This window comes from Clupea harengus, chromosome 13 (assembly GCF_900700415.2).
Source record: "Clupea harengus chromosome 13, Ch_v2.0.2, whole genome shotgun sequence".
NCBI lineage: Eukaryota > Metazoa > Chordata > Actinopteri > Clupeiformes > Clupeidae > Clupea > Clupea harengus.
Window position 1 is genome coordinate 825001 of NC_045164.1, and position 22500 is coordinate 847500.

The 22500-nt window shown below is 43.8% G+C and overlaps 1 protein-coding gene and 1 long non-coding RNA gene across 3 annotated transcripts in view; both read left to right on the forward strand.

Annotated features, from left to right (window-relative positions):
- LOC122133386 overlaps positions 1–4532 on the forward strand; it is a 6061-nt gene extending 1529 nt beyond the window's left edge. For both annotated transcript variants that reach the window (XR_006152722.1, XR_006152723.1), the window contains exon 3: positions 4157–4532. This is a non-coding gene — a long non-coding RNA (uncharacterized LOC122133386). The remainder of the gene's footprint in view (positions 1–4156) is intronic.
- A 6245-nt stretch (positions 4533–10777) lies between these two features.
- The window catches only part of LOC105902292 (cGMP-dependent protein kinase 1-like), a 69897-nt gene continuing 58174 nt past the window's right edge, over positions 10778–22500 (forward strand). The window contains exons 1-2 of the mRNA XM_012829843.2: positions 10778–11506; positions 19072–19238. Coding sequence (XP_012685297.2) covers positions 11199–11506; positions 19072–19238 — 475 coding nt within the window. The 5' untranslated portion in view covers positions 10778–11198. The remainder of the gene's footprint in view (positions 11507–19071; positions 19239–22500) is intronic.

Sequence of the window (22500 nt, forward strand, 5' to 3'; positions counted from 1 at the left end):
TTGTAGGGGGGGACAATACACGGTAACATTTCAGAGAGTAATTCCTGGGGGGGGGGACACAGAAAAATTGCAGATGACCCCGCCCCCTCCCCCCGCGACGGAGTTTGTCCATCTTTTTCACCTGCGGATGACCCCGCCCCCTCCCCCCGCAACGAAGTTTTGCCATCTTTTTCACATGCAGGGATGTAATAACTCGTTTTTAAAATACACAGAGGAACACAAATGTCCGGCAAGACAAAATCCCCAGGCCGATTTTGGAATTCCTGCCGGACGCATTTTTTTAGGTCTCGAAAAGAGAACATGTCCGAGTAGAATTGAATTTACAATGACTGTTGGGGGGGACAACTTCGAGTTGGGGGGGACACCCGGGATCTCCGCCTATGGGTGTAGGCTACACAGCCTCCTGGAGGACCAACTTTATGCAAGACCGACCAAGCGTGCAGGTGTATCTCACCAGCCCTGGTGACCCTATCAGCCCTACCCACCGCTGCCTGGCCATCAACAGAAACGCAAACACACAGGCACGGACCTGCAAAGCAGGCTGGGAGAGCTGTCACATGGAAAGGTCATCAACCAGGAAGGTTCCCCCTCTGCTGCAGTGACATGTCCACCTCCACACATGACTGTGCCATCCGTGTCATCATCCGCGAAGACATCGAGAGAGAGAAAAAAAAGCTTGTTTACGCAGTAGTTCCAGGCGTCCTCACTGGGAAGGATAAACTACTCGTGTCTCACCCCTTGTTCACCAGCATGACAGATGACTCAACATTAGCAGGAATCCAGAGGAGAAAATAGTGTGAGAAGCGGAAGAGGAAAACGAGAGAGAAAAGAGAGAGATATAGTGAGAGAGAAAAAGAAAAAGATATATTGAGAGGGAAAAAAAGATATATAGTGAGAGAGAGAAAGAGAGAGATAGTGAGAGAGAAAAATATATATAGTGAGAGAGAGAAAAAGAGAGAGATATAGTGATAGGGAAACGATCTTTCTGTCGTCAGGACTGAACATGCTGTTCTTTACTGTCATTAGTCTCATGTCTACGCACAGAGGCAGGTGAGCCGCTGTAAAATGCACACCTGGAGGTAAATGACGGCACAGGAGCATTCCTCTCGGTGACCCCTGCACTCACTGATCCTCCTTCAGGGTTACTTCAGATGAGCGCTTAACATGAAGGTGTAATACAGATCTGGAGAGAGAGACCTTTCCCATGCTTTTCCAATGCCCAGTGCTTTACTAGCTTCTTCAGCCCAGGAGGTACGAAAATGGCCGCAGACATCTTGCTTTGTGATGCTCAGTTTTGGCATCAAAACTGTGAACAGCCAATTGTCTGAACTGTAAAATGCCACGTCACGGATGAACACAATTATCAATAATCAATAATCAAAACCCTGCACTGATCAGCCACACCGGTGCATGACTGAAACCTGCTAATGGTCGGCAAACTCCTCTGCTCCAATGTGTCTAATGCTAACTAGCTGAAGCTAACCCTCTAACCTTCTTCTCAACCCAGGAAGATAACGGACCTCTTAAAATTTATATAATTTATGTTTTGTTGGAAAACTTCAAGTTTGCCTTACATTATGATAGCGATCCCAATAATAGATGCTCTGAGAATCTCAGACAGTCTCTTGGAGTTTTCAGCAATAGGTAACCCATATAAAATGATATTTTGTCATATGTGCTAAGACTGTCGCTATGTCCTGACAGTGGTACATGAGATAAATAATCTGGGGAAAAATCAGGTTACTGTAACAACGTAGGTGGAAAATCCGAACGAGTGCAACTTCCAGGTCCCTCCCCCTCCCCCTCCCGTTCCGCAGCACTCCAGCCTCCAAAGCCCCTCCCCTAAAAAGAGGCTGCCATGCATGTGTAATCTAGAGCAGTATCTATTCGGTAAAAGACCTAGCACATACTTATTTCAGTGCTTTGATGTTTGTTTGACATACACAAACTGTCGTGTATAGAGCTAAATAAGCAGTAAATCACTGCCTGGGCACTTCAAAAAGAATCAAAGATATTTTCATCAACTTTCAAATAAAACAATGCTAGCCAGTAGCCTTAGCATCGGAAACAAGCTAACATTAGCCCGACTACAGCATCACAGTAACATGGAATATGAGCTAAGAAGTGTCACTGTACCCATTGCCATCTTAGCTTTATGGTTCTTTTTTTTTTGTTTTTGAAAATCATATCAGACATAAATCAAGTGGGGGTAATTACCGGTCAAGCAGAAATGTGGCTCAGCACAGCATCTGTTTCGAATCCGTTCAGGTCCTGCAGCTCCCCCTAGCATCAGCAGTTCCCTGGAGATATTAAGAGTGAGAGCGTGTACAGGGGGTGGGGACTCCAACTGTGATTGACACTCTGCCAGACCACTCCTCCTGGCTCTGATTGGTAGTTTTGATTCGGTCGTGGTGGATTTTTGCAAATGGCATTAGGATCACTAGGTGGAGCCGTGGTGGATTTTTCACAGATTATCCGTTTCATGTACTACTGTCAGGATACAATGACAGTTTTATCAAATGTGACAAAAAGACGTTTTTATAAAGCCTTACTACTGCAGCTTAAATGACTGTATTAATCAGAGAACTTCCAAAGGGAGACACCTCCTTACCTGCCTGATATTTTGTGCTTAAATCACATATTGAAGGGAGGAAATGGACTCCTGCTGTGGCTGCTGAGGGGTTAGGTAACATCCAGAATTACTAGCTCGCCTTGCAGGAGCTTTCAGCTGTTGTGTCAGAGCTTCCTGTTTGAGCTGTGCATTTGTGTCTAGTCATAAATAGCGTGCTGTTTGTGTATATGAATTTGTGTGTGGGTGTGTTTGTTTTAGTGTGCACTTGTGTGAGAGAACACGAGTGTGTGTGAAAGTAAATGCATGCGTGCGTGTATGTACATCTGTCTATGCGTGCATGTGTGCGTGTGTGTGTCTGTCTATGAGTGGGCTGCATGATGACTGCATGTCCCTGTGAGAGTCACAGGAAAGGGATGACGAATGTCTGCCCCTTTGCCCTGTGCCCGTAACTTGATCTGCCCTCAGGGCAACCAGGAGAGCACCACTTTACTGCATAGCAACTGTAGACTAATCACTGACTGTGAGTGCTGTGTGTGTGGCACCAAACACACCGTATAAAACAGATGCCAGCACAGAAATAGTTGTGTATTGATAGTATATAAGTGGACAGGAGGAACTCCCTTCCCTCTTTTTTTTTCTATTTCGTCAGATGATGGAAATACTTGAAATATCCAACCAAATGCATTTGGAATAGATTGACAGATAAATCTGACAGACAGAGACAACAACATCCTTTCATGCAGGCTCGCACAGCAGGCCTTTCCCCGACAGCCATCTCCATGACTGTACGGCCTCAAGAAAGGTCAGGCCGCGTTTGATCAACACTCCTCATGTGGTCCAGGCTCGCACCATCCACACCCAAGCTGTCAAATGTCTGGCAGGACTAACGAAAGAGAACGTGTTGACATGGCAGCTCGTCTGAGTGACTAGGTCTATGAGAGATTACCGGGCGGTTCTGTTCTGTCACACAAGTCCATAAATTCCATAGTAGGCTCTGTGAACATTTTTGCTTTTATGATAACGTGAGCAAGTAAAAAAAGGTGACAGAGGACAACACAGTATAGACTCAGGACCCTAACAGGAGTGAGTGATACCCTCTTACTGTTTTATCTTAGGTCTTAATTAAGCCATGCATTCTCCCACTGCGTCTCACGAGAAGACGAGGAATTTAATGAGCAAAGACGAAGCATGCTGAGCGAAGAAAACGTGTGACGGACGTAAAGCTAATTGTTTTCAGGATATATTCTGCCTACTTTGTCAGCTCTCCCGGTGTTGCACCCTTGAAAACACGGGAAAATGCTCTAAAAAGATACATTTTATAATGATTATTATTATCATGTTTGCATCAATAAAACTTAACGATCGTCTTATTTCAGATAAGGATTGACCAGACACCGTGCAGTAGCCCAAAAACATTCAGTCGCGAATCTCACCAAACACTACTATCAAGTTACACCGCACTACGTCATCTTTTGGATCACATGGCTTTTACCACTGTCAAGACGAGCAGAGCGAGTTGCGTCCCTGAGTCAAAGCGCAAACTCCATTTGGCTAACGTGTCCTACCCTGTTACCGTTTCTTTAGGCAGCAACTCAGGATGTCTTCAGCGGACGGTGAGGTTCCGGCTCGCTGGTGGAGCGACTCTCCCTGCGCGTTCTGCTCCTGTTCCTGCCCGGAGTGACGGTGCCCTGGGAGCGGAAGAGCTGTTCTAATTGGTCTCTGAATGAGAGATCATAATCTTCAGTTCCCAAGAGGGTCCGTGGATTCACCGCCCCGTGCCGCACACACTGACTACTGTTCCTCCATTCAGCCTGGTTAGCCATAAACACGTGGATTTGGGATACTGCTCATCCCTGCCATTTTTAGTATCCATTGACGGGTTTTAAAAGTCGTCGGTCTTTGTGATCGATTGTGGTTTTTTTCGGGACGTCTGGGGAAGTTTGTCAAAATTTCATTATGAGTGACCTAGAGGAGGACTTCGCGAAGATTTTGATGTTGAAGGAGGAGAGGATTCGCGACTTAGAGAGGCGTTTGGAAGACAGAGAGGATGAAATCCACGAGCTTAAAAGAAAACTGCACAAATGCCAGTCGGTTTTGCCTAGCGCACAGATCATCGGACCCCGGACTCGGCGCGCACAGGGAATATCGGCAGAGCCTCAAACGCACCAGGACCTGTTACGACAAACCTTCAGGAAATACGCCAAATCTGACAGGTTTGGAAAGTTCTTTGATAACTTGCGCTTTACAGACTTTTGTTTCATAGCTGCTCCCCCAGCCTGTTTACTTATGATGATTTAGTTATTCCATGCACCACCAAATAGTCTATGACATATTATACAATACGGATACATACACAGAATGGATAGAAAACTTCTCATGAGAACAATAAAACGGTGAATTTGTATCAGGACCAAAGATAATGAGAGCTGTCACTTCGCGTAAATCTGCCTGTGGCACATGAGCAGCCCGAGCTCGAGGACTGGAAGACAGGGAATCGGCGGCGCGTGAATGGGCCAACGCTGGCATTCTGAACGAGTGATGACGGCGCATCTTTCAGTTGAAGGGAGAGATAGAGAGAGAGATAGAGAAAGAGAAAGAGAGAGAGTTCATAATTGATCTGATCCATCATCGCGTCCCAGCGGGCTGGGCGCACAGGAAACGCTGTGCATTATCGGCTTTTAGAGGCAGCACGCGCGAGAGGCTGTCTGGGTTATTTAATACGCTATTAGAAAGGCTTGTCTGACCATATGCATCGCTTCTCTTTTGGTTCTAAATGTCATAATCCTATGGTGTCGCTAACGTATGGTAAATGACTGTGAAGATCCGGTATTTGCTGATTGAAGGCCCTTTGTGAATGCTGAATTATTTAAACGGGTTTAAAAAGAGGTTTTGGGGTGCTGATGAATCATGAAGTGTAACTAATTTATCTTGGCATAGTCTGTGGTGTTGTGCAGTGAACTTTAGTGAAAGTAATGGATGTTATTTCTACACAGATGATGCTCTATTGCTTTTCCGATTATATGCACAAACAGATCATTACTGATTATTAGTTTGGACTATTTCATAACGTCCATGTACAACTCTTTAACTTTTAACAGTGAGCCTGTGGAACAGGTCCATTACAGTGCAGGCCAACAATTCATGAAATCACATCCTTTTGATGTGCATAACACGTCAAGAAAGTGTTCCCTCAGATTATCATGCCTTGTCATTGCGCCTAAACTCGCACGCATTCCTGATCATCAGATCAGACAGAAAGAGCACATCACTCAGTGGCCACAGGAGGGAAGCAAACCCAACTGCATAGATAGTGAACTGTTTATCTCACACACAACTTGTAAAAGAAAAAAAGGGGAAATAATTCCTATTTAGCTAGAATCGACTATATCTATAATGTATGTTGACTCTTTGATCAGGTCAGAGGCATCAGACTTATGGTAGACTATGATTAGCCCTGACCAGACTCAGTGTTTACATAGTGATGGCTGCCTTTAGCTAGCTGCATGAAGCAGAGGGGTTTTAGACATGTTCACAGTGTTGGAGATGCTATCAGACACATTTTCAAGCATTTCCTGAGGAGATGAGGCTGCACAGGCACACAGGCTAGATAGGATCTTACACAGAGGAGAAAAAACATTTATCAACTCAGATAACATTGCATAACAAGGGCTAATTCAAAATCATTGAGACTTACACTGGACTTTCATCTGATTGTTATCGGTCATGGATGGATTTGGAATATGAATAACTTATTATGAGAGAGCATTGCTAGTTCTGTTGTAACTGTAACTGTTATTTTATGCCATAATGACAATGCACATTGCTAAGAAGCCATCTTGTTTATGTTTACACAAAGGGTAATGAAACAAAAAGTTGTAAAATATGACATTAAATTCACATATTATATTTGAAATCCCTCATTTGTCCACTGGAGGAGATGATGAGCAAAGGGGAGCCCCCAAATACATGCCCAGTCTCAAATGTCACTGTTATCATGCTGTTGCTGCCACAAGTCACCATGCCTTATTTGCTTAAGATAAACACCGGCTAGTGATATAGTAAAGTGCAAAACATGAATAAAGTCTGCCACCCACTTGTACTGTGTAATCCGCAGACATTTTTATAATTAAAATTATGGACACACAACAGTGTAGAAAAAAAACATTTGACACATTATCCAATTTCTGGCTGCGATGGAGTGAGGCTGCGTTCAAATCTGTATGCTTTGAACATGTGTGCATGTTTCAAGCCTTCCTATGGAGAGTCACAGTAAGTTTAGCCTGATCCTGCCAAACCCATATGAAGTGTGTGTGTGAACCCAGTGAGAGCTTAGCTAGGGATGGTTGCTCAGGTTACAGTAAGTGATTCAGCCAACACGCTTTGATAACTAGCAGATGACGGATAACAATCTTGTTATGCTGTAAGAGTGGACATTCAGACTGTCACGACCCATTGTCCCTTCATTTGAACACCGCCTACACAACATTACCAATGTCGTATGTATTCAGTGACATCCACCCAGTCATCATCAAGGTTCAAGGCTTTATTTATGGCCGTCCTGAAGAGAAGGCTTGGCTGATTCCGATTTTTCAGTGCATGGGGTCACAGACAAAATGTCCTTTGCTGTTGTAAGTCTGTGGCAGCAGAGCAAAGCGCTGCTCATCGTATTTCAGCGTATCTCATTTCCATCGATCTACAGAGGAAGAGACGCGCAGGAAGTGTAGAGAGGTGAAATTTAAAGCCTATTTCCCAGAGAGGACCTCTCAAGGGCAGGGCAGAGAGAAAGAGAAAGAAAGAGAAAGAAAGAAAAGAAAGAAAGAAAGAAATGAAGAGCGAGAGAGAGAGAGAGAAAGATAGAGAAAGGCAGATATGTGCTATGAAACATACACAAGCAAGCGAGAGGCAAGCAAAGAATAGCAAAGAGCCCACAAGCAGACACGAGACCCAAATGGATGTCCATAACAGGCATGGCATCATAATCTTGCGTGTTGCTGTTGAGGAGGAGGCTGAGAAGATCGAGTGTCAGACTTGAGCTCCTGCAGATGTGTTCGATTGGGGTGTTAGGTGACCTGGTGGCAGCGGGTGTCAGAGTCAGTCCCATGAAACACCCCTGCCTCTGTTTGGAGGAAGCCATTCAGGGGTCTGTCTTTTTTCATGCAGCGGCGGGGAAACCCTTTGATGGCTGATTCACTGTCGCCAAAAGCCCAAGGCTGTAACTGGGGATTGTTTAAGAAAACATTCCAGAGGATTTATGGATGTATCGGTTTGAAATGGCCGCCCAATCTTACAGCTGTACTGTATATACCTATATATATATACTATATATACCTGACATGTCATGCTCGCACAATATGTCCAGGCACGTTGAGTGCACGTGCAAGAGGATGTGTCTTCACTGAAGGCTTGTGCCGTTGTCAAGCAGCTCAGCATCTCTTCTCAAGTTCTTCTGTCAACAAATCCAGCTGTCAGATGAACATCCGGACATCACAAGCATGTGCGGTGTGAAGTGTTCTTTTTGTTTAACTGCACATGGGAGCAGAGCAGTTCTTCTCAACAAAGTGTTGCTGATATGGTTGATTGATACATTTTTGGGAGAAGTTAAAAAGTGGCTGAACTAGCAGTTAAGTGTCATGTGGCAAAGTAGATCCTTAGAGATAGATATTTTACTTTGAGCACTTACAGCTGTACTCATAGGCATGTAGGCATTACGTTTCAATGTTGTGGAAATACTTCCATGATGTCTGCATGTTGGAAGAAAACGCCACTAGAGGGCACTCTGAGTCCTTTTCTGGTGACAGCTCTGACTTTTTTTGTGTCACACAGTATAACCCATTTCTTTTTAACTTTCTGTTGTTACTGATATATAAAGTAAAATCAACAGCTATTTTTTTCTTTAAAGTTCTCAATAACAGGTGCTGTCAAACACAGGAGTCTAAGTATCTTGAAATAAAAATGATCTAAATGAGTAATAGACAGAAGCAACCGCGACAACTCTTACCATTTATTTTCAAGCGCATCCTTTGTTCTAGTGAATGTGAGATATCTGTTCAGAGAGTCACTTGTTTCAGTTGTGTGAAGGGGGTTAGGGGGGATAGCATCCAGCGACAAAGATACTAATTGTCAGCTTTATCACCTAGGCCTGAACTACCTCTAGAACTATGATAATTACACTATAGAAAGAAAGATACTTTGGCAAACTATGCATGTGTGATGCACCTCATCACACACATCAATGTAATCTAAGATGGGAATTGGATCTCGAAGAAGTTTCAATCTAAGTCTAAGCTCTCCCATGTACAGAGGAAGAAAAAGAGCAAATGTATTATCAACATCAGAGGGTTATGTCTTGAGCACCTTCTTGCCATGCAGTTGTTGAACTGCACAGGTTTGTACAAATGTGTGACGGTCGTGGTGCGACCGCACATTAACTGCACACTCCTGCCCCATATTTGCACCCACTAGCGCACCCAAACAGACATGGTTTGCACACACACGCACACACAAACACTCATACCACTGATTACAATTGGATCCACCTCATGGACACGGCTAATTGCTTAGACTGGCAGAGGGGACACGGAAAATGGTCTGGGCCAGGCCACCTGGATAAAGTGGTTGGTTTTACAAACCTTTCGAACATTATTTTAATACATAGTTATCTCTTTGTTTTATAATGTGAAGAAATGCTATGTTCGTGTCTCTGGGTCTGTCTTGTCATTGTGTATTGTTTAGTGTTTGTGTCTACCCCCGTGTGTAAAAATGGTGCTGGCCACCAGGTGTATATATGTTCATTGTTCTGTCTTGTTGGGGGAGTCAAGTCTTGTCAGGTATGTGCATTTATGTGGACCCTTATGTTTACTGCTGATTGTTGTCCTCTACCCCATTTAGAGGCTTAGCAGGTATTTTAATAGAGATTGGTACTGCTGCATGTTGTCCTCTACCCCATTTAGAGGCTAAGCAGGTGATATTCCTGGAGACTGTTGCTTTTTGTCCTCTGCCTATTGAGAGGCTTAGCAGTTCTCCAGAATATTTGGATGCGTAATAAAACTTTATATTTGAACCCTCACTCTGTCTCTGCGCTTTTGGGCCAAACCCACACATGTTGACGGCAACCGAGGCTCGGACCGTCACAAAATGCTAATACGCCACCTCAAGCAGAATCACTATAATGAGAACACAGGGGCTCATAGGGAGCAGATACATGTAATATTATACACATGGGGGGTGTATGATGTGTATGATTTACTAGGCTGACACACTCGTAACTGGGAGATGCTCATGGCCATTTATCTGCTGCACTGGATCTGTATGGGGTTTCTGTGCCTGGAGGACACACAGCAGGAGAGCATTGCTCTTTTACTTCCCCTATCCATCTTCCCCAGATGGTCTGGATTCTCACACAAGCTCACATCAAGTCTACCGCTCCGGTTTGCACTGGGGTCCGTCGCCTTCCTGTAACGTCACTTTATACAGTGTCACCGGGAGATCAGGGGCGCTTGAATATAACATTGAGACCTGCTGTAATAATATAGAAAGTCAGAATACCTGGGAGACGCGTCATCCTCTCTCTCTCTCTCTCTCGCTCTCTCTCTCTCTCTCTCGCGCTCTCTCTCTTTCTCTCGCCCTCTCACACACTCACGCACACTTACTTGGGGGTCTGGTGACATTTCTTTCTGAGATGGGCAAACGATAACCTGCTACTGAAGAAAGCTACTCACGTTTGGGAAGACATGTTTGTACATTCCAGTAAGGGGTGGAAGAATAATCTCACTCTTGCCTATTTTTCATCTATCTTCATAGCTCAGTTTAAAGTACTAGGTATTGTACATCTCAGTATGTATTATACAGTTCATGAACAGACCTTCATTTCAGTGAGGCCTTGATATGTCTATTATAGGCTGATGCTAGCTAGACAGCCAAGCTAATTGTGTGCTGGGCACTGGGCATGTGTGGGCTTTTTTGTTTGATTTCTGATACCAGGTTGTTTTATTTTTAAGGAGAAAACGTTATTTTCTACATTTGTCTATCAACACATTTTAACTATTAATATTTTTCAAAGCCGGTTTGACTTAATTACTTTTGATTTGGCTATTAATGGGTGTATCGTTTACTTTGTGTGTGTTACAGGAGCCACACACACACTGTGGCATATCTGTGACTAAGCCACTGACACACACACACACACACACACACAGCGAAAGACAGAGGGGTGAGGGCTGCAGGGGAATCTTATTTTTTCCCAAACGTTTGTGTATCGACTTCAGCGTACTTCAGGTATACGTTCATCTACAGGAAAGGGTGACGGACGCACGATAGATGTTAGCACTCGTTTAGTCAGCGCGAGGGGGCTTCCATCAGTCCCGGCTGCTTTTACGCGCGCGGAGCTACACAAACTGACCACCGTCAGCATCCAGCGTGCAACTGGTTTTACACACCCACTCGTGGTTACGCACGACAAACCTCAGAAGAATAAAAGAGTGCTGCGATTTTGGCGTGTGTAGAAAAAAATAAGGAAACATCAGGGCAGTTTGAGGTGCCCTGTCGTTTCAAGGGTAATCTTTCTAAAGTTTGCGAAGTGCAGTTTTTTGCGGAGACGGGGCGAGCGAGAGGGAGAGACCAAGTGGAAATGGGAACGCTGCGAGACCTCCAGTACGCTCTCCAGGAGAAGATTGAGGAATTACGGCAAAGAGACGCACTCATAGACGAACTGGAACTCGAACTCGACCAGAAAGACGAGCTGATTCAGAAACTGCAGAATGAGTTGGACAAATACCGCTCTGTGATCAAGCCCGCCACGCAGCAGGTAACTCAGAAACGCAGCGAGCTGCATGAGCAGCAGCGGACCAAGCGCCAGGCGATCTCCGCTGAGCCCACCGTCTTCGACATCCAGAAGCTCACCCATGAAACACTGCCATTCTACTCCAAGAGCCCACAGTAGGTTTGACACAGTCTATCTAACGATATGCGGAAACTGTCATTTTCCCTGTAGGCCTACTCTAGCCGAGGTCTCTGGAGATGGAATTCTGAGAGAATGAACGTACTAAGTCGGTTTATGCTCGTGGCATGTTGACATATTTATGGCTGTTAATGAAATATGAATCATGCCAAATTTATGGAAGGCTAATTGTGTTTCCAGCTAACCCTGCAACTTTAACTACTTACTTCTACATAAGTACCTAGTATTCTCAGAATAAAGTGGCGGTTATAATTTTTAGTGGCGATAATAGTTTTTAGTTTGTTTTGAAGGGGGGGGGGGGGGGGGGGTCCTCTTGGTAATCAGTTTGGTATTCTTATAGTCTACTCGGTATCCATTTAATCCGTTCTCATTCACATATGTTCACTAATGAGAGGCAAGCACAGCGTTCTTATGCATGCAGGCGTTGGTATTATTGACGGGGGAAAACTCAGCTGCCCTTTTCTTATACCCACAGACAATAAAACAATGAATCCGTTGAATTTAACATTTTTACGTCTTAAATAAAGAATTGGCCAAATCTTAATTTGACTGGGCAAAGTAGACGTGTGTCCCGCTGTTTCTCATTTAAGATCCACAATTACTCACTTGGGTGAATGGAATTGACACAGCTTTGCATCAGCCCTGACAGGAAATTATGTGGTGCCTAAACTAACTGTAGTTGCTCTGTCTGAGTCTTGGGGCTAAAATAGAGCAGTGGTTCCCCAAGTGTGGGCGGGGAATTGCAGCAAGGGAGGCGCGGGTTGAGGGTTTAAAACGGAACTATAACCCTAAACAACCAACCACTGGTCAAATTAAGTATGGCAGTGCTCTTACAGCATAGTAGCCTGTAACTAACGTATTTGGTGATGAGTTTATAGCGTACTTTGCACTTATATAACACGGCCACGGTCTACCATTCAGTCTGTCAGAAGGGATAGCTTGTTTAACTATTAATCCAATGGACATGCGCCTAACATGAACCAATCCAAAGAGTGGAACGCTACATAGCCAATCATAAAGCTGTATTGGATCCGCCCAGAATTAATTAACTTTTAACTTTTTTTTACTTTGGGAACCCCTGCTCTAGGGTATCCTGCTCTCACCATTTACTTCGTTTCTACACTGGTCTGGTGTCCGTAACTCCGTATAATATACGCAATGTGCCCTCTAGTGTTCAATGCAAGCAAATGCATATCTTTACAGAAGGCCTCAAAATGAATGATACAGCAATAACAATAGATAATGGAATGTAACTCTCACTCTTGTCGGTGTCATCATGGAACATAAACTTAGCCACTGAATTGAAGGAAATAGCTTCCTAGCTAATTTGTTTCTCCAATGCTAACTTCTTGGAAAACAGTGCATAGTTCAGTTTTTTCAAGGTAATCAAGGCAAATTCCAGACCGAAAAAAATGGAAGGAGAAGTTTTGCAAACACATCGGAGATCACAGAGGTTTCCATAGGATTGAATGGAGTTCCGGTTGACTCGCGTACGGTACACAGCGCTGTATGGAAACGAGGCTTTAGTTATCCTTAGTCCATTAGTCCTGATTTATAATGTTGTGCGGACCAAAAACATTTTCTTATACACAAGTGATTTTCTTCCACCTTGTCTACTAAGGACAGAGGTTTTCCATATCTGCCTGCAGCCACAACCTTGTAACACTTCTCACATGTTAAAATGTGACACAGGTTACCGCAGATTTTTGCTTTTGGCCAGGGGCATGGTGGGACGCCAGGTGTGACCACCCCTCACCGCTTCAAAACTACTGTTTTGTCTGCTGACAGGCTATATCATCTTTTGTTTGTGTGCGAGAGAGTGTGTGAGTGTGTGTGCGTGTGTGTGTGTGTGTGTGAGAGAGAGAAAGATGTGTTATTTAAACAAGAGAGGTCCATTAATCTCTGTTCCACCTGTCGCTGCTTTGGGATGACACAGCTGGGGAAGCACATTAATTCACTGGCCCGATTTTCTTGTTATGTTTGGCTGAGGTAAATGCATCCAATGTCATAAGGGTGTGTGGTTTATGTATCTGAGAGAGTGTGTGTGTGTGTGTGTGTGCGTGTGTGTGTGTGTGTGCGTGCGTGCGTGCGTGTGCGTGTGTGTGTGTGCGTGTGTGTGTGTGTGTGTGTGTGTGTGTGTGTGTTTGTGTTTGTGCTCGCTTGTAAACGTGCATGTGTATCTTTGTGTTGTTCTTATAAAGTGTTCATGTAATGTGATGTAGGTTATATGCTTCAAATAGGATGTTTAAACACATTTGTTGTTCTGGATGTTTATGAACTGTAGAGAGGATGACACAGTATTATTGATCTGAAATGTTTTAAAAAAAAGAATTGATTTAATTCCTGTCCTGAGTTTTTGTCATATACTGTGTAAAGTAGAATTGTTCTTGGGTTAGGCACCTGCTGTTATGGTGTTAGGTTATGCACATTGGAAACGGTATGTCTATTAACACACAACCCAGGGTAATGCAATTAACTGAAGAAATAATTTCACTGCACTTTCCAAGCAGAAACGAAGTTCAGGGACTTTAGTTGTTGGATGTTGAATGTGAAAACAAACTTGTCCCTCATTGAAATGCCAAATAGCATAACGCTATTTTTTTGGCAAGCATCACACCATGTTAGGCTAGCAATCAGCCAATAGTAGTTTTGGACAGAATGACCATATAGTGTTTCTAAAGTCAATACCGCGCTCCCCGATCAGCTGAGTCATAAAGCAGCCTTTAATCAGTCGCTTCGTTTGTAGTGGGCACTGACGCAAAAAAAAGATTGTGTGGATTGTGTGGTTGATCTGATAGTTTAAAAAAATAATATTTATTAACTTTGATGTACCCGTAGTACTTCCTTACCATATCTTTGTCTCTACATTATCCTTCCTTCCTTCCTTCCTTCCCTCCTTCCCTCATTCCTTTACTTCCTTTCCTTCCTTTCTCTGCTTCTTTCCTTCCTTTCCTGACCAGACACAAGGGTCAAAGTTCAAAGGGCAACACAGTGGAGACCAAGGGCAGCCATGCTGGAAAATGTGACCAAAGACCCTACTTATGTGATAAATAATAAATATCAATTCCTCTGGAAAAGAAACCAGGTCAACCAAACACACACATCAAAGGAATTCTCTCAGCTGACCTTCAGCTGATCTTCTTTGAGACAAAGATCTGATCTGAGTTCAAATCTCAGTCTGTTGTTTGAGCGTAAGGGCTACCTTTGGGACCTTGGGTACTGGTTCATGCTTTCACACCCACAAGAGGAGACTTTCTATTCAATTGTATTTAGTTATATAGTTCCATTAACATATGACATTGTCTCTGGCATTTCTACAGAGCCAAAGGCCTGAACACCCTAGAGCAAGCACATTGGAGACAGTCGCAAGAAACAACTCCCTTTTAACATGGAGAAACTTTGTGCAGAACCCAGCTCAACAAGGGTGGGGGGCCCATTTGCTTGAATCTAGCCTAGTAGGACGATAGAAAGAGGGGCCACAGAAAGGAAGATAGGCAACTTTCTCCAAAAGAGTGTCTGGTGGATGGTCCTGGCTTCTGCTGTGTTGTGGGTTTAAACCCCCAGTGTTTCTGGCTTTTTGATGGATGTGAAAGCAGGAACTAGCACTAAGTACAACAGCGAATCCACTCAGTGGGTGTGAAAGCATGAACCAGTTCCCAAACACCACACCTAGATATCAAGATGCTGGTTGTTGTACACCAAACCCATAATTTAGCCCTAATCCCCATACACTGGAGCTTTTGGTTTTGTAGTAGGAGCTATCTCAAGATAGTGGTTTTGGTGGAGGGATGTTGCTTTAGAGAGGTGGGCAATTAGTCAGCTAAGTAGCCTTCAGTTAGGAGAGAGTCTTCAGCACCTGGAGAAAGAGAAGGAACTCGAGAGGGATAAAGGCACTGGGAAAGATCCAGTGATGGAGCTGGAAAAAGCTGGAACGTATTGCAGCTCTGAGGGGGGAGCTGTATGTCAGGAACCTGTCGAGTGCCCACATCCTCTTAGGATAAACCCAAGAGAGAGAAATAGCAGCTCTCGCTCTCTCTCACACACACACACACACACACACACACACACACACACACACACACACACACACACACACACACACACACACACACACAGAGCACAAACACACACACACACACACACACACAAAGCGATCACACACACACACACACACACACACAGAGCACAAACACACATACACACACAGCGCGCACACACACACAGCGCTGAACTCAGCCGGAACGCAAGAGGCACGTTGAAAGCTCTGCACTCATCCTGCTCTTCGGGACACGGCATCGGAATGTAAACAGCGTTTGACTTAGAGTGTGTGCCGGAGAGCACAGGAGTGTGTGAGCTCCCAAATGTGATGTCTGGGTCTTTGCCAGCAGGAGAATGTCATCCTGTGTGTGTGTGTGTGTGTGTGTGTGTGTGTGTGTGTGTGTGTGTGCGTGTGCGTGTGCGTGTGCGTGTGCGTGTGCGTGTGCGTGTGTGTGTGTGTCTCCGTGTGTGTCCGTGTGTGTGTGTGTGTGTGTCCATCTATCTTTGTGTGTGCATGTGTCTGGAGGTAACCACAGGAGTCACTCCTCTCTGCATCATTTGTTCAAATTTGGGAGATAAGAAGCCTTTAGCATTTTGGTGCCCTTGATGTGGGTATTTAATCATTTGGAGCTAGTGGGTATTTAATCATGCCGGGATGGGCCGACTGACAGACACACAGCACTGGGAAGGGTGGTGGTCAGGGAGCGGGACTGAGGGGGCTGATAAGGTGCCTCTTTGGACACAGCCCCCCCCCCCCCCCCCCCCATAATTCACCCCAAAATTAGTCAGGAAATGCACAGGTCTCTTAGCAACTAGACACTCACTGATCACAGGAAGCTCTTCCTCGTCCTTTGTACATCTCTCTCTCTCTCTCTCTCTCTCTGCCTCTCTCTCCTTCTTCCCCTCTCTCTCTTCCTCTCTCCCTCCCTATCTCCTTCTCTCCCTCTGTCTCTCACCCTCCCTTTCCCTCTCTTCCTCTCTCTTCTCTCTCTCTCTCAGTGTATTTCTCCATGTGTGTCTATGTTTGTGTGAAGGTATTTCTACATGTGGTGAATGCCATATCATTTAACAGTGACATTCCTTCAGGATTAGGATTTTTTTTTTGCATGGGAGTGTGCACTGTGTGTGTGTGTGTGTGTGTGTGTGTGTGTGTGTGTGTGTGTGTGTGTGTGTGTGTGTGTGTGTGTGTGTTTATGTGTCACATTGTGCTTGAGCACACTCTCCTTGTAAAAATCCCTCCTCTTCCGTGTTGGTCTGTTTTCTAGTGTGGGGTTTACACTTGTAACTTGAGACGGGCTCTTAATGGTGTGGAATCTGCTACTTTTAAGAGGAGGGAAGTTATCTAAGTATAGCTCAGTCAGCCATGACTCAGTGGAACACCAATAATCCGTTTCTAATCCTTTATGGCCAAACATGGCTTGAATCTGATACCTTCTTCTGATTTGGCATAAATAGTACAGTGAGTGTTATATATAGTGTATATATATATATATATATATACTATATATGTACAATGTATCATCTAGATTGACTGCTGCCTCCCCTTTCACTAGGCCTATTTAGTGAGACTGTATGTGTTTGTCAGACTGATTACATGTTAGAGAAAATGACAACAAACACAAACAAGCGCAGGAAATGAGGCCAGCAGATTTTTCTATTGCCCGTAGAGTTTGAAATGAGCCTTTATTGTGTATTCATTTTCATGTAAAAATATGTTCAGTCTTTTCGAAGTATGAAAACCATCTCATCAAAAGAACGATCTTAAACGCAATGAACACAGTGAAACTTTTAAATCAGTTTTGTTTTGTGTGTGTGTAATGTGAAGCCTTCATATCCCCTTTGCATGATTTTTCTTTGCATGATAAAACTGGTAAATGGCATATAGAGTAATTTTAACCTCCTCATTACCTGTGCAGCCTTGTGCCTGTGCTCATAACCTGAGGCCGCAGTCAGTTTAGTCTATTGTGTTGAGGTGATGCGCACATCACACATGCGTGTTTTTGTAACCCCCGCCCGGAGGCCATGTGCACGGGGTATGCACCTCTAAAGCGTGACGTCTTTGTCAGCGCTCGAAGGTCTTCATTCAAATGTGGCGGCGTGAAAAGGTTATGTTACATATTCAACAGCGCGCACTTTGCATATCACATGTCAAGAGGTTTCATGTGTGTTTGAAGGCTCTCACTGTGTGTGTGTGTGTGTGTGTGTGTGTGTGTCTGTGTGTGTGTCTGTGTGTGTCTGTGTGTGTGTGTGTGTCAACAGGCACTGGACTGGGAAACAAAATTAATGGGAAAGGTCCAATAGAGATACTGTAGGGCGCATGTACTGTTGGGTACCTAGATGCATGAAGCACGTCATGTTTCATCAGTGTGTTTACCGTAACGTAACCATGATGAGAACTCAATAGCATATGGGCTGTTTCAGCCGCGTGTTTTACCGTAACGTACCCACGATGAGAACTCAATAGCATATGGGCTGTTTCATCAGTGTGTTTTACCGTAACGTAACCACGATGGTCATTGACCATCAAAGAGAAGAAAGTTCAGGGACAGAACATAGGTCATATATAGCTGGCGGTTTATTTGAGAGATAGAACAGGAGGCTGAGACTGAAGAGAATAATTGCATAAACAAGGTTGCATGTATAAGAAAACAAATACCGGTTTAGTGGTTTCACCTTCTTTCTACTCAATTTCAGTAGATGAACAGAAAAAAAGAGAGATTGAGAGAGAGAGAGAAACAGAAAGAATACCACTATAATACGCTAAACACGTTTAAAAGCATCAAAACTTTAAAAAATATATAAATATATATTAATAATTTATTCAAAATTCATATTTTCCAAAGTGTTTAATAGTTGGGCACGCTTGATGAGAGGTTGGTTCCAAAAGTGATTGGCACAGAGGGACCTCAAGCTGTTTTGAAAACAGACTGTGTGAGTCTCTTGCCTAATCACATGTCGACAGACAGCCCAGTTTCGCTTCTTAAGAGCTTCAGAAAATAAACCCGGTCATGCTTCCAGCAGTCCCCAGTCTGTGGACACTCATTAGTGATCTCAGCGGCGCTGTGCACACATAACATGGTTGAACAGCCCAGCGATGATGAAAATGAAGTTTGCATTTCCAATCAAAGACTAATGGTGGCGAGGAACATAAACACTGTGATCAGCGGGAGACCCCGCTTCCCCCTGGTTGGAGTGGCAGAGGACGTTCGGGTCCGTTTCATGTTTTGCCTTTTTTGTTCTTCTGCACCTGTTCTGAACGACACTTCTCTCCCCCTCACAAGGTCATATCTGGCTGGGGCTGCCTGGTGCTTGTTGTTGGTTCTAATGATGTCCCTCTCTCTTGAAGCCATTTCTTCTTTCCATTTTTTTTGTCTCTATATTTGGCCATGTTTTTGTCGCCAACTAAATGTGGCCTCTCGTAGAGGTCTTTACTGTAATGGCTCATATAGGTTTGTTCATAACAAGCTCGTCCTCTCATTTTTCCCCTCTTCCATAAAATGTGCAGGTCCAAGGACTTGATCAAAGAGGCAATCCTGGATAATGACTTCATGAAGAACCTGGAGATGTCTCAGATCCAGGAGATTGTGGACTGCATGTACCCAGTAGACTATGGCAAAGACAGCTGCATCATCAAGGAGGGGGATGTGGGCTCGCTCGTTTACGTAATGGAAGGTGAGGCCATCACACACACACACACACACACACACACACACACACACACACACACACACACACACACACACACACACACACACACACACACACACACACACACACATTCTTGGAAAAGAAAGCAATTTTTGGTCTCTGTGCACATGTGAGGTGTGTGAGTGTGTATGCGTGCGTGTGTGTTTGTCTGTGTGTGTGTTCATGCGTGTGTGTGTGTTTGTCTGTGTGTGTGTGTGTCTGTGCGTGTGTGTCTGTGCGTACGCGTGCAAGTGTGTCTGTGCAACTGAGTTGCCATCACGCCTGGGGAAGCTCTGACTCAGCCCATTGATTCTGTGTGTTTGATATTCTGACTCGGGTGACTCTTAATTGATCCAATCAGAGTATGTCACTGCCACTGAAGATTTTCTCTTTCTACCAACGCCCTGATCAATACATCATCACATCCCCAAATGATGTCCCATCTGTCATCGTGGGACTCTGAATCACTTGATAAAACCATCAGCGGATTTATCCCATCAAACATGACGTCATATAATGCCTTTCTTCTCCACAGTTTTCATTCATTCAGTCAATGTGAATCGCTTTGGAGAAAAGAGTCTGCTGAATACTTTTCCTTTACCCTTTACGTCCCTTGTGATTCATCCTTAACTGTCACACTCTGGTCCGTCTGTGTCTCATTCGTTTAGTCCAGACTGGGTTTAGCAGATGCAGAGTCCATGGAGTGGAGTCAGATCATTTTAACATTCAGGCATTCTGCAAAAAAAATTGATGAAACAAAACACATTTATGTTCGCTACTAGACTAAAATACAAAAGGGTGTATCTTTCAGTTATCACACAATTTCACTATTGCGTTACATCGTCTTTGTGTTACCACTGTGTTACTACTGTGCATTCAAAGCTGAATAAAACATGAAACAAACACAAAAGAAAGCCACTCTACAACAAGTAGAGAGATTACATGTTACATGACACACATTCTCATTTGCAAATAAAGAAAATGAGTCAGCTATATTAACACGATAACAATAATCTTAAATCGGAGGGAATCTGTTTTATTGATCACAGATTGCTCCCGGCCTATTCACATCTAAACCAGACTAAAGTTTGGGAATAGATGTAGTCAGATAGAAAGATGGCCTCAGTGTGTATATAAACAGACCCAAGAGAAATGTATTGATTTGACCAAACACTACTGCATATCTAGTGCAAGGCCAGTACAAAACTCAAATTGCCAAGGCAACAAGATACAAAAGATTTTCTTTTCTCAACTTTTGACTATGTTGTTGATTTCACCAAGGTCTACTAGTTTATTTAAGACTGTTTTTAGTGCAAACACCGAGCAGACAGCTAGGGGACCGTGAGGAGCAATTCACTGAATCTGACATAAAGTGTATGGGATTACAATCGCAGGCTGAAACTACAAATCACCAGGAAAATAAGTCTGCTACAATTGCAACTCAAAACTCCTTGTCATACTGTTTCGAAAGTACTTGTTAGGGCAACAATAGAGTACAGTTTGCTGGACAGACAAGTTTTTTTGTTAGTTGCAAATGGAAAAACTTTATTTCTGAGTCAGATTAATTTGAAAACTTTTATGAGTTTACAATTACTAGTCATCATTTTTAGAGAACATAGACAAAATCAACAGCACCACGTAGTGCTTTTCATGCTGTAACTGGTATTCAAATCAATTCAAATGCAAGCCATGTGAACCATGCCAACCCATGCCTTTACTCACTGGAGATGACATGCCAGTCTGTCAATCATTATCTGAGCAAAATTTTCCGCTTTGAACCACCATGGGAGAGTGTCTTCAGAGAATGTCGACTCTCTCGAATTGATTTTCTTTCCTGCATTTGTAACAGTTGAGCTCCTACACCAGAATGCGTGTTTGGGGCGATAAGCGAACTCAGCTCTTGGCTCTCTAATAGAGACAATTCTTCAGCTGCCTTAACACGATAACCTATTCTTCCCAAGTGCATTCTTCTGTCCCTTTTGTTCAATCCATCTGTGTCCCATTGAATCTTAATAGAGATGAAAGGTGGAGGTCATCAGGTGTGATGGTGCTCCTAATGAAGGTTTAAGCAGTGTGATTACATTGAGAGAGGGCTGGGGTGGATGAGGACGAGGACGAGGGGAGGAGGAAGAAGGAGGTGGAAAGATGGAGAAGATGAGCAATCCTTTGTCTGTCTCAGGGAATGCCTGGATTAGAGTGATTAGGGTGATTTGGTGTGAATTGAACTGATTGGGTCTTTGTGTTGGGTCCTTCTTTTGCCTCATCAATTTCTCAGCCTCTCTGCAAACCTGTCAGGCTGTCTGCCTCACTCATCCTTCTCTCTCTCTCTCTCTCTCTCTCTCTCTTTCTGTCTCTTTCTCTGTGTCTCTTTCTGTCTCTCTCTCTCTCTCTTTCTGTCTTTCTCTCTCCGTGTCTCTTTCTGTCTCTTTCTCTCTCTCTCTGTCGCTCTTTTTCACAGAGTGAAATTGAGTAGAAAGAAGGTGAAATGGAGGGTATTTGTGGTGCCGCTCCTGGACTTTGTGGTACCCTTGGCACAGCTTGAATGCCTCTGCCAGGCCTGTGCACATTAAACAAGCCAATTACAACTCTGCTTTAACATTCTGATCCTGGGCCAGCTCTCCAGAGGACCTGCCACTTTGGCCCTGTCCTGTCCTTATTCCCAAGCTGGATGGCTGAGAGGATTATGGGACAGTTAATTTGTTCCTTGGATGCTTGTCAGGAGAGACTGCTGATTGATGACCAGAGACGAATGGATCTGGAATAGAGGTGCCCAGGCCAACTGATAAGGGGACTTTAGAAGTCTCGCTTGAATTTTTAAATGTGTTTTTGCCTCTTTCTATGGTTTCTAATTTTCAAACTCCAAGATCCAGTCAAGGCCGTGGGCCTGGTGAGCAGGTAGTGGATTACGCACTCTCGATACTCCAAACTTGAAAGAATATAATCAATTTATTTGGCTCCATAAAGGTGAACATAAACGAGTTGTACATTCATATAATAACGCAAAGTTAACGACAGTAAAATAAAAAGGCTAAGCTAGTACCGAAAAGTGGTCAAAAAAACGTATGTTTTACCCGCCACTAGACCCAACATTTGGCTACCAAATCATCTACTAATGAGCCGTCCAGGTGACGCTTATACCAATTATAATGTTCAAGGTAATTGCCCAATTTAACAATTATCCTATAGTTCAATCAAATGATAGTCCAATATGCAAATATAGAAACAATATGCAAATATAGAAACAATA